This window comes from Tamandua tetradactyla, chromosome 6 (genome assembly GCF_023851605.1).
Source record: "Tamandua tetradactyla isolate mTamTet1 chromosome 6, mTamTet1.pri, whole genome shotgun sequence".
NCBI classification, from domain to species: Eukaryota; Metazoa; Chordata; class Mammalia; order Pilosa; family Myrmecophagidae; genus Tamandua; species Tamandua tetradactyla.
In genome coordinates, this window is record NC_135332.1 from 53,810,206 (window position 1) to 53,828,848 (window position 18,643).

The 18,643-nt window shown below is 35.5% G+C and overlaps 1 protein-coding gene and 1 pseudogene across 1 annotated transcript in view; both read left to right on the top strand.

Annotated features, from left to right (window-relative positions):
• The window catches only part of CPD (carboxypeptidase D), a 136,340-nt gene that overhangs the window by 95,101 nt on the left and 22,596 nt on the right, over positions 1-18,643 (top strand). Inside the window, exons 9-12 of the mRNA XM_077165422.1 lie at positions 11,439-11,541; positions 12,024-12,166; positions 14,029-14,198; positions 15,557-15,880. Of these exons, the coding sequence (XP_077021537.1) occupies positions 11,439-11,541; positions 12,024-12,166; positions 14,029-14,198; positions 15,557-15,880 (740 nt within the window). The remainder of the gene's footprint in view (positions 1-11,438; positions 11,542-12,023; positions 12,167-14,028; positions 14,199-15,556; positions 15,881-18,643) is intronic.
• On the top strand, positions 15,887-18,641 carry LOC143687957 (methyl-CpG-binding domain protein 3-like 2B pseudogene; annotated as a pseudogene).

Consider the following 18,643-nt stretch of genomic DNA (forward strand, 5'->3'; position numbering starts at 1 on the left):
CTGTATCCTCTACATGAGATCCAGACCTTGGTTTGGTGGGGAATTACTGAAAAAACAAGTGCAAAAGAAAACCTTCATCATAAAACCAAGTAAATACAAAACTTTAGATGAGTGAGGGAAAACAGCTTGCAAAATAACTTTACTAAGTTAAACAAATGCCCTGAACACAACAGGAAATCACAAAGCACGTGAAGATCCAAACAGAAATGGCCCAGCCAAATGACAAAAATCAAGCTCCAAAGGGGACACAATATGGAAAAACTACTCAAGAATATTTATTTAAAAATAAAGGAAATGAGGAAGCCACTAGAAGAACATAAAGAAGAATTTAAACAATTAAATAGAAAAATGGCAGATCTCACGGAGAAAGATACAGTAGACCAAATTAAAAATGTACTAGAGACACACAATAGCAGATTCAAAGGAGCAGAAGGAAGAATAAGTGAGCTAGCAGACAGAACAATTGAACTAAAATTCACAAAAGAACAAATGGCAGAAAGATGGAATAAATGAAACTGGATCTTAGGGAAATGATAGACAACAAAAGGCACGCTAATATAACAGCCATTGATGTCCCAGAAGGAGAAGAGAAGAGTAAAGGTCTGGGAAAGATAGTTGAAGGTATAATTGGGGGAAATTTCCCAACCCTTATAAAAGATATAAATACAGAAATCAAAGAGGCCCAATGAACTCCAAATAGAGTAAATCCAAATAGGCCCACTTCAAGACATACTAATCAAACTGTCAAATGATGAAGAGAAACAGAAAGTCCTGAAAGCAGCATGAGAAAAACAATCTAATACATACAAGGGAAAACACATAAGACTGAGCTCACACTACTCAGCAGACACCATGGAAGCAAGAAAACAATGGCATGATATATTTAAGATCTTGAGCAAGAAAGCCTTCCAGCCAAGAATTCTTTTATTCAGCCAAGTTGTCCTTCAAAATTGAGGTGGAGATTAAAATCATCAAAGACAAAGACTGAGAGATCTAGTCAACAAGAGACCTTCCCTATGAGAAATACTAAAGGGAGTCCTATCAGCTGAAAATAAAAAGAGAGGGAGATCTGGAGGAAGGAACAGAATTAAAGAGTATCAGTAATAGCAATTTAAAGGAAAATTAGAGGGCAAAGAATATGTAGATCTGACAAATAAAAACTAAAGGATTAGATGGTAGATTCAAGAGCTGCTTTTACAGTAATAACTTTGAGTGTTAATGGACTAAACTCACCAATTAAAAAGATAGATTGACAGAATGGTTTAAAATATATAATCCATCTATATGCTGTTTATAAGAGGTGCTTCTTAGACCAAGGACACAAACAGGTTGAAAGTGAAAGGATGGAAAACGACATTCTGTGCAAGCTGTAACCAAAAGAAAGCAGAAGTAGCTATACTAATATCAAATAAAATAGACTTTAAATGTAAATATGTTATAAAAGGCAAGGAAGGGCACTACTTATTAATAAAAGGGGCAATTCACCAAGAGGAAATAACAATCATAAATGTTTATGCTTCTAATCAGGGAGATCAAAGTATATGAGGCAAACATTCTCAAAACTGAAGGGAGGCTGTAGACGATTCAGCTATAATAATGGGAAACTTCAGTACCCCATTCTCCACTATAGATAGAACCACCAAACAGGATCAGCAAGGAAATAGAGAATGTAGACAATGTGATAAATGAATTAGACCTAATAGACATACATAGATCATTATACCCCAAAACACCAGAATGTACATTTTTCTTTAGTACATATGGAATGTTCTCCAGCATAGATCATCTGCTGAGAGACAAAATGTCTTTTAAATTTAATAAGGTTGAAATTATCCTAAGCACTTTCTCTGACTACAACAGAATGAAGCTGGAAATTAATAATCACCAAAGAACCAGAGCTTTCACAAATATATGCAAATTAAATAACACATTCTTAAATAATCAGTGTGTCAAAGAAGAGATTGCTCAAGAAATCAGTAAATATCTGGAGATGAATGAAAATGAGAATTCAGCATATCGGAACTTATGGAATGCGGCAAAGGCAGTGCTGAAAGAGAAATTTATTGCCCCTAAATGCCTATATTAAAAAACAAGAGCAAATATCAAGGACTTGACTGCTCACCTGGAGAATTTAGAGAAAAAAGAGCACACTAACTCCAAAACAAATAAAAGAAGAGAAAAAAAATAAAAAGATTAAAGCAGAAATAAGCAAGTTGAAAAAAACAATAGAATCAACAAAACCAAATGTTGGCTCTTGGAGAAAATCAATAAAATGGATGGATCCCTAGCTAGACTAACAAAGAAAAAAAAAAAGATGTTGCAAATAAAATCAGAAATGAGAGGGGAATCATTACCGTGGATCCTGAAGAAATTTAAAAACCATAAGAGACTACTATGAGCAACTGTATGTCAATAAACTAGACAATGTAGATGAAATGGACAAATTTCTAGAAACACACTAAGTACTCAAGGAGAAACAGAAGATCTCAAAAAAAAAACATTTATAATTTAAGATATTCGGTCATCAGGAATCTTCCCACAAAGAAAAGCTCGGGACCAACAGCTTCACAGGGGAGTTTTTTTTTTTTTAAATACCAAAAAACACCAAACAAACGCAAACATTCGTAGCTTTTGATCATTCCATTCTACATATATAATCAGTAATTCACAATATCATCACGTAGTTGTATATTCATCATCATGCTCATTTTTTGGAACATTTGCATCTGTTCAGAAAAAGAAAAAAGAAAACAGAAAAAAATTCATACATACCACAACCCCCACCTCTCCCCCTCACCGATCTCCAGCATTTCAAACTAAATTTATTTTAACATTTGTTCCCCCTATTATTCATCTTTATTCCATATGTTTTACTCGTCTGTTGATAAGGTAGATAAAAGGAGCATCAGATACAAGGTTTTCACAATCACACAGTCACATTGTGAAAGCTATATCATTATACAATCATCTTCAAGAAACATGGTTACTGGAACACAGCTTTACATTTTCAGGCACTTCCCTTCAGCCTCTCCACTACACCTTGTCTAACAAGTTGATATCTATTTAATGCGTAAGAATAACCTCCAGGATAACCTCTTGACTCTGTTTGGAATCTCTCAGCCATTGACACTTTATTTTGTCTCATTTCATTCTTCCCCCTCTTGAACAAGAAGGTTTTCTCAATTCCTTGACACTGATTCTCAGCTCATTGCAGGATTTCTGTCCCACATTGCCAGGAAGGTCCACACCCCTGGGAGTTATGTCCATGTAGACAGGGGAAAGGTGGTGAGTTTGCTTGTTGTATTGGCTGGAGAGAGAGGCCACATTTCACAGGGGAGTTTTTATCAAACATTCCAAAAAGAACTAACACCAGTCCTGCTCAAACTCTTCCAAAAGACTGAGGAAAAAAGAATGCCACCTAACTCATTTTATGAAGCTAACATCACTGTAATACCCAAACTGGATAAAGGCACTATTAGAAAGGAAAACTACAGGCCAGTATCCCTAATGAACATAGCTGCAAGAATTCTCAACAAAAAACTAGCAAATCGAATCCGAAGATACATTAACAGAATTATACATCACAACCAAGTGGGGTTTATACCAGGAATGCAAGGTGATTCAACACAAGAAAATCAATGTAATACAGCACATTAGCAAAATGGAAGGGGAAAATCACATGATCCTATCGATTGATACTGAAAAAGCATTCAACAAAATTCAGCATCCTTTCCTGATAAAAACAAAAGTTAGGAATCAAAGGACACTTCCTCAATTCATTAAGGGCATATATGCCAACATCATACTTAATGGTGAGAGACTAAAAGCTTTCTCCCTAAGATTAGGAATGAGACAAGGATGCCCTCCACCACCATGATTATTCAACATTGTATTAGAGGTCCTGGCTGGAGTAATTAGAATAAAGAAATAAAGATTTTGAATTTCCATTCAAATCGGAAAGGAAGAAGTTAAACTTTTATTACTTGCAGATGGCATGATGCTAAACTTAGAAAACCCTGAGAAAGCTACTTGAGCTAATAAACAAATTCAGCAGAATTGCAGGATACAAGATTAATGTGCAAAAAATCAATAATGTTTCTATCCACAAGCAATGACATATCTGAAGAGACAATTAAGAAAAAAATTCCATTGAAAATAGCGACCAAAAGAATCAGATATCTAGGAATAAGCTTAACCAGGGATATTAAAAGGATTTGTACACAGAAAACTACAAAACATTGCTTAAAGAAATAAAAAATGCCCTAAATAGATGGAAAGACATTCCATGCTCATAGATAGGAAGGTTGAATGTCTTTAAGATGACAGTTCTATCCAGATTAACCTATAGATTCAATGTAATACCAATCAAAATCCCAACAACCTACTTTGAAGACTTGGAAAAGCTTGTTATCAAATTTATTTGGACAGAAAAGAGACACCAAATAGCTAAAGACATCCTAAAAAAAGAAGAGTGAAGTGAGATGACTATCACTTCCTGACTTTAAAGCTTACTATAAAGCCGCAATGGTCAAGAAAGTATGGTCTGGTACAAAGGTAGAGTATTGACCAATGGAATGGAATTGACAGTACAGAGATAGACCACCAAATCTATGGACAGTTGGTCTTCCATAAGGTTCCCAAATCGACTGAACTTAGAATAGTCTTTTCAATAAATGGGCATGAGAGATTGGGTATCAGTAGCCAAAAAGAATGAAAGAAGACCCCTACCTTACATCCTGTACAAAAGATTATCTCAAAATGGATTAAAGACCTAAATATAAGAGCTCGTACCATAAAACTTCTAGAAGAAAATGCAGGAAGCATCTTCAAAATCAAGTAATAGGCGGTAGCTTCTTAAACTTTACACCTAAAGCACAAGCAGTGAAAGAAAAAAAAATAGTTCCTTAAAGATCAAAAGCTTCTGTGCTTCAACAGACTTTGTCAAAATGGTGAAGAGGCACCCAACTCAATGGGAGAAAATATTTGGAAACCACATGTAGGCTAAAGGCTGGATATCCTGTATACATAAAGAAATTATACCGCTTAACAACAAAAAAACAACCCAATTATAAAATGGGCAGAGGGTATGAATTGGCAATTTTCTGAAAATTAAATACAGATGGCTAAAAAGCACATGAAGAGATGCTCATTTTCTTTAGCTATAAAGGAAGTGCAAATCAGGACAACAATGTGATATCACCTCACACCTGCTGTTAAAAAACAGGAAACTATAAATGTTGGAGAGGATGTGGAGAAATACAAACACTTATTCACTGTTTGTGGGATTGTATAATCGTGCAGCTGCTGTGGAAAACAGTTTGGCGATACCTCTGAGAACTAAATATTGAGTTGCCCTATGACCCAACAATACCAATACTCAGAATATACCCAGAAGAGCTGAAAGCAGTGGCACGAACAGACATTTGCACAGTGATGTTCATGGCAGCGCTATTTAAAAGTTGCCAAAAATAGAAATGATCCAAGTGTCTCTCAACAGACAAGTGGATAAACAAAATGTAAAATATACATACAATGTAATATTATGCAGCAGTAAGACGAAATGAGGTCCTGAAGCATATGACAGTGTGGATGAACCTCGAGGACATAATGCTGAATGAAATGTCAGACACAAAAGGACAGATACTGTATGATTTCACTATTACAAATATGGTAAAGGTAATCTCAGAGGCTGCAGTTTAGAATATAGTAGACCTAGAGGTACACAAAAACTAGAGATGGCGGAAAGGCTGTGCAATGAGGTTGAACCTAAATGCAAGGGAATGGATAGAAGTGAGGGTAACAGATTACTGGGGGATAAGTAACATTACCATATGAAGGTAAATATGATTGAAAGGGAATGTATGGTGCCATGTATTCCGCTGATTACATCTACAACTATAAATAAGTTCTCATTTGAACTATTTCAAAGGTTCGATAGTGGGAAAAGGGTCAATAGTAGAGGGGTATGAGGGAAAACTAAAAATGCATGCTATGGCCAGTAGTTAACAGGAAGATACCAACAGTATCACAGCACTGGTAGGGGCAACTAATTGGGGAAGGATGAGTGATAAGGGGTAGTTTTGATTTGGTAGTCAGTGATGCTGTGTTTGTCAGTTCTTTGTTGCTTTGGACCAGTGAAAATTGTCTGAAATTGAGAGTGCTGCTGGTTGTACGACAAGGAAAGATACTGTAAAACATGCTTTGTTTTTTTTGGACATTATCCATAATTCTCAGTAGATTGAGAGAGCTAAAGGGTACAATGACGAAGAAGCAGAATGGTAAACTGTGATACATTTATATGATGGAATATGGTGCTGCTACAAAAAGGAAGGACTTTGCAAGCCACACGACAAACTGAATAAACCATGGGGACAATGTATTGTGCAAAATAAGCCAGAAACAAAAGAACAGATATGCTAAGGTCTCTTTCAGAAAATGCTTATAAAAAAATTGGGGCCAGCAACACAACAGGCAAACTCACCTCCCTCCCCCTCTCTACGTGGGACATGACTCCCAGGGGTGTGGACCTTCCTGGCAGTGTGGGACAGAGATCCTAGAATGAGCTGGGACTCAGCATCAAGGGATTGAGAAAACCTTCTCAACCAAAAGGGGGAAGAATGAAATGAGACAAAATAAAGTGTCAATGGCTGAGAGATTCCATATGGATTAAAGGTTATCCTGGAGGTTATTCTTATGCATTAAATAGATATCACCTTGTTAGTTAAGATATAATGGAGAGGCTGGAGGGAAGTGCCTGAAAATGTAGAGCTGTGTTCCAGTAGCCATGTGTTCTAGTTTGCTAGCTGCCGGAATGCAACACACCAGAGACGGATTGGCTTTTAATAAAAGGGGATTTATTTTGTTGGTTCTTCAGAGGAAAGGCAGCTAACTTTCCACTGAGGCTCTTTCTTACGTGGAAGGCACAGGATGGTCTCTGCTGGTCTTCTCTCCAGACCCCTGGGTTCCAACAACTTTCCCCGGGGTGATTTCTTTCTCCATCTCCAAGGGCCCGGGCTGAGCTGCAAGTGCTGAGATGAGGAATGCCAAGCTGCTAGACTGTGCTACATTGCATTCTCTCATTTAAGCACAAGCCAATTAAGTTAAACGTCACTCATTGCAGCAGACACGCCTCCTAGCTGACTGCGGATGTAATTAGCAACAGATGAGATTCACCTACCATTGGCTCATGTCCACAGCAACAGAACTAGGTGCTTTCACCTGGCCAAGTTGACAACTGAATCTAACTACCACACCATGTTTCTTGAAGATGATTATATAATGATATAGCTTTCGCAGTGTGACTGTGTGATTGTGGAAACCTTGTGTCTGACGCTCCTTTTATCTACCTTATTGACAGATGAGTAAAACATACAGAATAAAAATAAATAATAGGGGGAACAAATGTTAAAATAAATTTAGTAGATTGAAATGCTAATGATCAATGAAAGGGAGGGGTAAGGGGTATGGTATGTATGAATTTTTTTCTGTTTTCTTTTTATTTCTTTTTCTGAATTGATGCACATGTTCTAAGAAATCTTGAATATGCAACTATGTGATGATATTGTGAATTACTGATTATATATGTTGAATGGAATGATCATATATTAAGAATATTTGTGTTTGTTGTATTTTTTAAAAATTAAAAAGCTAATTTAAAAAATGAACAAAAAAAAGTTTAAAAGAAAATTGGGGCCAGGTGCATGGGTAGTTCAGTGGTAGAATTCCTACCTGCCTTGCGGGAGACCCGGGTTTGATTCCCAGTTCATGTACTGGGAAACAAACAGACAAGCAAAACAAATGTAAAAGAAACAAACAGAAATTCAGCAAGTGGTGCTGCAATAACAGGATGCTCACATGGAAAAATAATGAAATGTGACCCCGCCATACAGCGTACAAAATTTAAAAAAAAAAAAAAAAAAATTGGAGCCTAGATTGTAAGTCTTTATGGCAGCCACACTTAGTCAGAAGTTGTAAATATATTTCTGGATTCTGAGACACTGAGCTGTATGTATATCAGCTGGTATTTCCCTGGAACTTTGAATAACTCTGTGACACCTTAGACCCAGAAATGGAGTGCAATAGCCCTGAAAGTTATCAACTCTATATATAATAACAAAGTAACTGAAAAAAAGATCAGGCTTCAACTAGTGTTAAAGCCATTCTGGCTGGGTCTAAAGTAAATCAGAATGCAGGATAAAAAATGATAGTGTTTGTGTGTGTGTGTGCATGTGTGTATACATGCATATACATACATATATATGGAACTATTAATATTAAACTTTCACATCCAGGAAACCCCAGGTACTCTCTCAACCATTGGGGACTTCCAAGAAGATAGGCCAAGCCCTTGATTTTATGTCTTGCCCTTATGTAGGGGAGAAGCTAAAATTATCCATAACAAGGCCTAAGAATTGCTTCCAGGAAGCCTCTTTTGTTGCTCAGATGTGACCTCTCTCTCTCAAAGCCCAAACTTTGTAAGGAAAATCATTACCTTCCCCTCTATGTGGGACATAACATTTAAGGGTGAAAATCTCCCTGACACCATGGAGCATGACTTCAGGGATGAGTCTGACCCTGGCACTGGGGGATTGGCAGTGCCTTCCAGACCAGAAGGTAAAAAAGAAGTGTAATAAAATAAGGTATCTGTGGCCAAGAGAGATCAAATAGAGTCAAGAGACTATTCTGGAGGTTACTCCTATGCAAGCTGCAGTTAGGTAATGCTAATTGCCCTGGTTTGCCAAACCCCAACCAACGTCACTCTTATTGACTCTTATGAACACCTAGGGCTCAAACTGAGACTCTTTAAAGGTATAGTGCACTATGTTTGTTTTCCTTGAACCTATAATTCCTGGAGGGTTTCTAGGTCAGATATATTCTAAAACCCAGAGGGACTAGCCCTTCAAGATTATCGATTGATTATATCCCCTCATCCCTTAGTGTTGACACCCCTTCTCAGCATGAAAAAGTCAGAATGGGCATTCCCTAAAGATCCTTGTAAACTGGGAGAGGTATCAGAGGAGAAGGGGCGGTATAACAGAGAAAATAGAATTTAACAAACAAGTTGACTGCTGAATCAGTATATTAATATTCCTTTTAGCCTCTAGTATTTTGGAACAGCTGGAGAGAAGAATCTGTAATAATGGACTGGTAGCCCATAACAAATTCTGGGATCTTTTCTGTAACTACTTGTTGAAATGTGCTTTGAAAATTACTGTTTTTTCTTTCTTTGCTTTGTATATATGTTATATATATTTTGAGGGGGTGGGGAGTGGGGGTGGGGCACCTAGTCCAGGAATCGAACCCAGTCTCCTACATGGAAGGTGAGCATTCTACCACTGAACCACCTGTGTACCCTATATGTTATATTTTATGATGAAAAATGTTTAAAAAATTTTTTTAAAGTAGGAAAAGGCAGAGTTTTAAAGAGCAAATATTTTATTTCAAAATCCTTAAAGATTCAAATTTAGTTTCTGTTGTAACAACTGAACACAAAAAGTAGGTATGAAAAATCTGAATGAATATCTTTCCTTCTGGATGAGATTAGTATCTATGTAAGTTACAAACTGGAATTTCTCAACTCATTTGAATGGAATAAAGTAAGAAACAATAAATTTGTATGAGAACAGAGGAAACTAACTGGAGAGAGTTTTTTTTTAAGGTTCCTATGCTTCAATTTTTAGTTTCCCCCAAAGCTGCATGGATTGTATTGACTCCAGTGGTTGAAAAACTCTTTTACTGAATATTAATTGATAACAAAAGGTTTAAATTATATAATGACTCCCAAGAAAATAAGAAATAAAACATTTTAAAAAAAGTCCAAATAGAGTCATTGTGAAAATTAAAGGAGATGATAAAATGCACATGGTAAAATCAAACTGCCACCACCTTCTTTCAGGTGCTCATTATCTCTCCTTTGGATTATTCCAGTAGCACTCTAATGAGTTTCCATGGCTTCTATATATTTTTCGTATTACTGTCAGAGTAAACCTCCTAAAGCTGTGAATATTCACTTATCACCTTGTCTTCAGTCATCTTCACTGGCTCATTATTACTCTAAGAATAAAGTGAAAATGTTTATAGCTACTGCCTAAAACTGTAATGTCCACAAAATTGGATTTACATGAGATGATCTATTAAGATGCAGGAAGGGATATGTTAGAAATTCTATTTATATTTCTAAATGTATCCTTAAAATTTTTATTTATTTTTGCATATTTATAAAAACATAACAGTAGTGTATCAGCTATTTAATTCAAAACTAGAGGTATAGATAGATACAGATGGAAATGGAGACAGAGATATAGATGTATGCAAGTCTTTAGTGGGAAAATCAGAAAGCAAGACAGCATGTATACAGTTATCACAGTAATCTAAAATTATAGTTTTCATTGATAAAGCAGTGTGATCATAGTCATACACTTTGTATATGGGCTTATGGAAAGGGAGGTTTTAAAGTGTAGTGGTTAATTTTGGATGGTGGGAACATGAGAAATTATTTTTTTTCTTCAAACTTTTCTGTGCTTCTTTTTTTTTCATTTTCAAAAACAAATAAATTTTGACCATCCATCAAAAATTTCTCCCAAGAAATTTCCCTTGCCACTCTTGACAGAAGTACTCTTTCTTTTCTCAGGCTTTCAGTAGCATTTATTTGTGCCTCCGTGGCAGCTTTTCTTATCCTTCATTAACCAAGCAATTGCACATATATTGTGTGCTAGAGATAATTGTTGTTTAGAGTATACTCAGAGGACACAAGGACCATCTCATTCCCCTTAGAAGTCAGGGTAAGCCCCTTACTCCACATCAAATGTATATATTCTGAACTTTAAGTTTCTCGCAATGATGAAGTGAACATATGAATATAAGCAGATTTTTTGGGGGGGCAGGGAAGTTTGGGCTGAGTTTTATATTACTTATAAATGAGGTCTTCAATAGGTTTTTTTACAAAGCACATTTAATTTTGACTTTTAAAAATAGATAATAAATTCACATAGTGAAAATTCACATAGTCAAAAAGGCACAGGAAGCTGTACATTAAAAGTCTCATTGCTGCGCATCCCTTTTCCCTCTTACCCAGGATATCTTTTATTATTTCCCTATATCCTAGTTTTTTGAAGCAGATACAAGCAAATACAAATATAGATTCCTATTTCCACAAAAAGCAGAACACTATCTACATTGATCTACAACTTTATACTCTCATCAAGCAATATATCCTTGAGATCTTTCCAGATTTGAACTTTAGAGAAAAAGAAAAAGAAATTTGAATTAAAAATTGTATTGCTGGGCCACAGTGGCTCAGCAGGCAAGAATGCTTGCCTGCCATGCCAGAGGACCTGGGTTCGATTCCCGGTGCCTGCCCATGTTAAAAAAAAACAAAAAACAAAACAAAAAAAAAACTGTATTGCTGGAGATTGTTCACTGTAAATATTTTTTTTCAGGAAAATTCCCAGATGTTTCAAGGTAGACCTTGCAAGGATATATACCCTAATGAATATTTTCCTCATGGGATAACAAATGGAGCTAATTGGTACAATGTCCCAGGTAAAGATTATTTTATATCAATACCATAAACTTGATGGAATTTTTTTCCCCTGAATGTTGCTGGTATCACTGATGTTTTAATTTTGAGAAAAGTCATTCTTTTAAAAATATCATTTCAGTGGTTGAAAACATTCAAAATAACCTTTTCAAGTATTTTTAAATTTAATGCATTTTGAGTAAAAGTAATGCACTAAAACATGGTGAATGTGTTATATTTTACTTTTGGCTATTACAAAGAACCTTAGATGTAGTAATAGCAACAGTGGAAGCTATAATTGAATTCTTGAATGTAAAATATAGGTGTTTTACTTGTAGTAAATTATCAAAGAGACCTCACATAAATGAATTACTGTTTTTCAGTCAAATGTTGATAACACATCAAATCTATATGTTGATAACACATAGAAATGCTACTTACCTTTTGAGATCTGAGCTATTTAGAACTTCTTTAGAGTGACTGAATTTAATTTTTTAACCTTTAGGTGGAATGCAGGACTGGAACTACTTACACACAAATTGCTTGGAAGTGACTATTGAACTAGGCTGTATGAAATATCCATTTGAGAAAGATCTGCCAAAATTTTGGGAACAGAATCGAAGATCTCTAATCCAGTTTATGAAACAGGTGACTATTTAGGACTGAAATTGGAAATTTCTCTCAAGAGTATGTGTGTACATGTGGTCTTAGAATGCACCCTTCCAGGTCCCATTTTGGCCCATTTGTATTTTAGTGTATTTATCTAGAAAATTCATGGATGGGAATGAATATGTTTGTATGTGTGGGAAAGGGTTGAAGAAAATAGTTAAACAAGGTAGTGATGTTTTGGCTTAGTGGTTCGTGGTCATTCTTTATCCTGTCATTATTAAAGGCTAACATAAATTGGGTACACTCAAGCATTTGTCAGGTGATAGAAAGATGTGCTGTGGTGTAAATGTTTTATTCTTTTTCTTTTTGCCAGTGATTTATTGTGAAGTAATTTATTTCTTTGTGTTTGAATATATACATGATCGCCAATTAGTAAAGACTATAAGAAATATGCTAAAGGTTAAATAGGATAACCTGAGTAAAACTTTATGCCAGTATATATTTTTTGCTCAATGGTATAGCATAAAGGCTGTGAATTTGCATATTAATTTTTTTTAAATATTTTTACTGAGATAGCTTCACACACATACAGTCTATCCAAAGTATACAATCAGTGACTCACAATATCATTACATAGTGGTGTATTCATCACCATGATCATTTTTAGAACATTTGCATCAGTCCAGAAAAAAGAAATAAAAAAGAAAAAGAAAAAAACGTACATCCCATATCTCTTACCTCTCCCTCTCATTGACCACTAGTATTGCAATCTCTCTTCTTCCTTTTGGTCAAGAAGGCCTTCTCAATCCCATGGTGCCAGGTCCTGGTTCATCCCACACTGCTGGGGAGATTTCCTCCCCTGGAACTCATTTCCCATGTAGGTCGGGGAGAACAGTGAATTCATCTGCTGAGTTGGCGGAGGGAAAGAGGCTACATCTGATTGACTAAAAAGGTTCTCTGGGGGTGACTCTTAGGCATCATTTTAAGTAGGCTGAGCTTCTGCTTTACAGGAATATGTTTGTTTCATAGGGGCAAACTCCAAGATCAAGGGCTTAGCCTATCGCATTGGTTATCCCCACAGCTTGTGAGAATATCAAGAATTCCCCAAATGGGGAAGTTTTGCATATTAATTATTTTTAACATTTTATTCTGAAATATTTTAAACGTATAGTAAACTTAAGACTAGTACAATAAGCACCCCTATTCCTACACCTGGATTTAACATTTGCTGTATTTCCTTTATTTATATATAAATTATATATATGCATACATGTTTTTAACTGTTTCAAAATAAGTTGCAGATGTTATATTTTACCCTAAATAGTTCAGCATGCTCTCTTAAAAGTAAGGAGTTTCTCCTACATAACCAAATGTCATTATCTCACCTAAGAAAATTAATAATTCCTTAATATTGCCTAATACTAGTCTATACTAAAATTTCCCCCATGTGTCCACAAAATATCTTTTTATAGCTGCATTTTAGAACCAAGATCTAGTCAAGTTTTTTGCATTGCATTTGATTATTACATCTTTTTATTCTTTTTAATCTAGAATAGTCCTTCAATTTTTTTTGATGACATTTCCTTTTTTCTAGAGGTCAGACCAGTTTTCTATTAGAATATCCTATATTCTAAATTTGCTAGAATGTACTAAAGTTTAAACTGTGTCATTTACATTCCCCATGATAAAGACAACCTAGCCTATGAAAAATTGGCCTTTCAGAACCTGAAATATTTTGTTTAATAGACATTTATATTTGGTTTTACCCTGAACTCCTAAATTTCTGTTTGCTTCATATATTTATGTTATTAACACTCTGTGTTTTTTGGCATGTGAACTCCTAAGAGGAGTAGGTAATGATCTTTATCATTGAAATTTGGGTTTCCTTGTACTTTATCCAGGTTCATCAGGGGGTCAGAGGATTTGTCCTAGATGCCACAGATGGCAGAGGTATATTAAATGCCACCATTAGTGTTGCTGAAATTAATCACCCAGTGACTACTTACAAAACTGGAGATTACTGGCGTCTCTTGGTTCCAGGAACTTATAAAATCACAGCATCTGCTCGAGGGTAAGTGACTGGATACTTTGAAATTGAGTGCTTGGGGATAAGACAAACATTATTCCGTTCTAGAAGATTATTATCAGAAGGCCCTTGAAAGCTTGCTAAGCAGTCTTTAGTTTAATGGTGAGAAGTGTCCAGCAGGTTACACATTTGACTCTCCTCTACTGACAAAGTTGAGTATATGAACTATCAGATGTAAGAAATCTGTGAAATTATGAACTTTGAACAGTGGCCTCTTTTACCCTCCTTCTCTTCTGATCACCTGCCCTCTATCCAGATGTAAAAGCCATAGTGAATGATTTCCTTCACTATTGGTAATGATGCTGTGACATGTAATAAAAAAATACTCCTTCTCTGCTGCACACTTTTAGTCCTGTTATCTTATAAATTCACCACCTTACATTAGTACCCTTTTAAGGCTTTTAAACCTTTTTCACAGATAACTCATTTTTTACTGTGTACAACTGTCTTATTGATTCTGTGCGCTTTACTTCTTATCAGTCCACCTGCCTTCAAATCTTTTATAGATTTTTTCCACAGATATATTTATTGAAAATAGAGAATGAATTTATGACTTTTTTTTAAAAGAAGTTTTATCTTTTCTCCTCTTTTACAAATAGCTTAGAATTGGAACCACCTGACTGTTTAATCTGAAATTTATCATTTTTATCATATTTTTATCCTCTTTTTACATGTTGGTAAGTATAGGTATTACCACGGATATTTTCATCTCTCCCCTATTAACCATTTGTTTCTGAAGAGCTATAATACCCATTGAAGTAAGGGTAAGTACATAAAAACATGTATAGCTACTGTTACTTTTTTTAAATGATTGTTAAATATCTATGGTCCATAAATGGATGAGTTTGAACCTCATACTAATGATTAATAAGGTCTTTTCTGTTTTTCTTCAATTTTGGCATAGAATTGAATAATTCTATTCATATAGAATTCTATTCATATATAAAGGAGCAAGGCATCTGAGAAATGTAGTAAGAGGGATATGTTTGACAGAGAATGTCCTAAGTTAGTGCTTTTCAAAATTTTTCCATGTATATACTCTGATGACAGACAAGTGAACTCAGATTCCATCCAGGAGACATGGGGTTGCCCATTGTAAGCACAAAATTTCTTTTGAAGTCATATGTTTAATCTTAGAAACTCATTAATATTTTATGGTTTCCCATGCATCTGTTCTTTAATGTTTTAAAATACCTTAAATTATCAGTCAAAATTTGGATTTTTTAGAAAGATGCATAATGTTTAACCTGAGAATTCACAAACCCTCTGCACACCTCTGTTTTCCAAAGGCTTGGGCACTCCAGTTGAAGAAGTGTGGCTATGATTTGTCTCCTTTATTATAGGTATAATCCAGTTACCAAGAACGTGACCATAAGGAGTGAAGGTGCCATTCAAGTCAACTTCACACTTGTTCGATCTTCAACAGATTCAAACAGTGAATCAAAGAAAGGAAAGGGGGATAACATCAATACAGATGACATCAGTGATCCAACTACTAAAGAGTTTGAAACTTTAATTAAAGACCTTTCAGCTGAGAATGGTTTGGAAGCCCTCCTGGTACGGTCTTCCTCAAATCTGGCTCTTTATCGGTATCATTCATATAAAGACTTATCAGAGTTTCTAAGAGGACTTGTAATGAACTATCCACATATTACAAATCTTACCAAGTGAGTGCCATCTTCTTACTGCCTTTTTAAGCAAGTACATTCAGCATTTGCCACATTGAATGGTTCTTGTCATTTATTTAGCAATATTTGAGCCATGTTGAATGATTCTTGTTGCTTATTTAACAATATTTGAGAAAGTTAGAGTTTACTTATTTTGCAACAAATATTTACTGGGAGATCTTTCAAACAATGACTCCTTTATGATGAGCACTGGAGAAGAAATGCCTATAAGATTAGCAATGGATAGCCTATGTCTCAAGAATGTAAAATTACTCTAATGATTACTTTGGGTGATTTCAAAACCCTTTCCACTTCTGAGCTTCAGATTTGTGTTCTGACTAAATGTTGCATTAATTTGTTTTGTTTTATGGGGACAAGGGCAGAGATTGGAAGAAAGTACAAATACGCATATCAGAAATCATGTATAACCTTTTTCAAATTAGAAAATGAAGCCTGGTTGCCCTCATTTCCTATACTGAAGTCTAATCACAATCTCTGTCCTCTGTAGCTTTAGGACATCTGTGTTTGAGGATCCCAGGGAAAAAATATGCAGTACTCACCTATGTAAAACCAGTGGCTGTGCCAGTCTTTACCTTTACTTTCTGGGCTTCTCTGCCTCACTTTCACTATTTCGTTATAAGTCCTTTCTAGATTCCATTACAGTTACTCCAGGATTATTTCCATGATTTAGTGATCTCTATTGTTTGTCAGAGGCTTTTGCTTTACATTTTACCCTGAGCTTAGAGTTCACTGCAGCATGCTCTAATGAACATTAATTGGCCCCATATTTTATTTTTGCATTGTTTTTCTTCGTTAATCCTTTAAATTTTACTAGCAAATTGAGCTTCTCAAGTGGTGACTTAAAATGCTCATAGAGATTTTCCAGCAGGAGACCGGCTTTCTGCATCTCAGGACTTCAATGGAAACAGACAACTCCAGCACCCTGGGGGATCCTGCCTCAACAAGTATCCCCAGCCAGCCTATCCTGGGGAAGCTCCAAAGAACTATGATTCCCCAGACTTCATGGTGGAAACGGCAGCACGCTGTCACTAAGGCAAAGCGGAAGCCTGGTTTAGGTTCTGCCCTCCCTATAAGAATGACCAGCTGCATATTCCGCAGGCCTGTTACAAAAATCACTTCCCATCCTGAAAATGTGGTCAGACGCAAGAGATCGGAGGAAAACTTGGAAAAGCCTCAGCAGTTGTATTGGTACAGGAGACTGGAAGGACTCCAGGCATACAGCAGCTCAGGAGAACCTTTGAGTGCCCTGGATTTCCCAAATGCCTTAAGAATAATTGTACCAGGTTGTCTCGCTGAGCCCTTGGGCTGTGCTGTTGACGGAAATCTTCACACCCGCTCTGAGCCCACCCCTGGTGGTTCGGCAGGTGGCGTGGCCCCAGGTCCTCGGGGTCTCTCAGAGCCCCTTATCAGACAACAGGTCACTTATGATGATGTCAGGAAGCAGGCATGGAAAGTGAAGAAAGCGAGGGAGAGACTGGCTAAGGCCTTGAAGGCAGACAGGCTGGCATGGGAGGCAGAGCGAATGAGAAGCCCAGAAGAAAAATCCTGAAGAGTGGGTGAAATAAGAAGGTGGTCATAAAGAAGCTGAGATTGACCTTGAAACGTTCAACATGAAGCAGCCGTGATTTTTAATAGCATGTCTGTGCCGTGTCCATCATATTTTCTTGCTGTAAACTATGAGCTTTCTGGTATACCCAAACTATTGTATATTAAATTCTTTGAGAGACAAAAAAAAAAAAATGCTTATAGATGCAGAGAGTGATGTTTATCTTTTACCAGTGACATGTCCTTCTCAACTTATTCTTGAATATACATGCCCAGTTCATATTTTAATATCATTCATCTTAGTATAATGTATAGTTAAGATTTTCTTATTTTAAAATAACCAAAAACTTGCAAGTTATTTTGATATCTTCTTTTTACTTTTTAAATAATTGTAAAATATAACATATATACAAAGCAAAACAATTTAAAAATGCAATAGTTTTTTTTTTGTTTTGTTTTGTTTTGTTTTGTTTTTTTGCTATAGTTTTTAAAGCACTTAACAAGTAGTTACAAGACAGATCCCTGAGTTTGTAGTGGGCTACCATTTTACTTAGTTCCTTTAGGTTTGATTTTTGTTCTTTTTTTAACTTTCCAATTCAAGATGAATTTTTGAAATATTTCCCCCAAATATGGAATATTTGCTGGAAGTTGGACCTAAGACAATTTTAGGTAGTAAACAAATAGGCAATTAAATATTACTGAATAATATGGTAAGAAAACAATAATTTTTCTGTTTTATTAATCCTTCTCAATTTAATGCTAATAAATATTTTTTAATCTAATTCTTGTATATCAAAGAAAGTAGGCCTTAAACTTAGCACTCTTAGCAGTTAGAGTGTTGGACCATTGTTTTGGTTTGATTGCATTACTTTTTCTGTAATTTAAAAGTGAGGTTTTTAAAATTTGTATGTATTTAAATATTTCTGTAATAAAAATTTGAGTTATTTTTAAAATATATATAAACTAAATAATAGTGCATATTATAGAATATAGGGAAAATACTGTGAAAATGGTATGAGAATGAATTTGGAGGAATGCTGAACTAAATCATAATCTTTTCAAAATTTGATATCTTACTCTAGTAAAACTCATTTTTGTAAGGTTATCTTACACGATGATTAGTTCTTTAAAAACTTTTTAAGACTTTTCATTTTTATAATGCATTATTACTTGCTGACTTTTTGCTTCTGGTTTTTA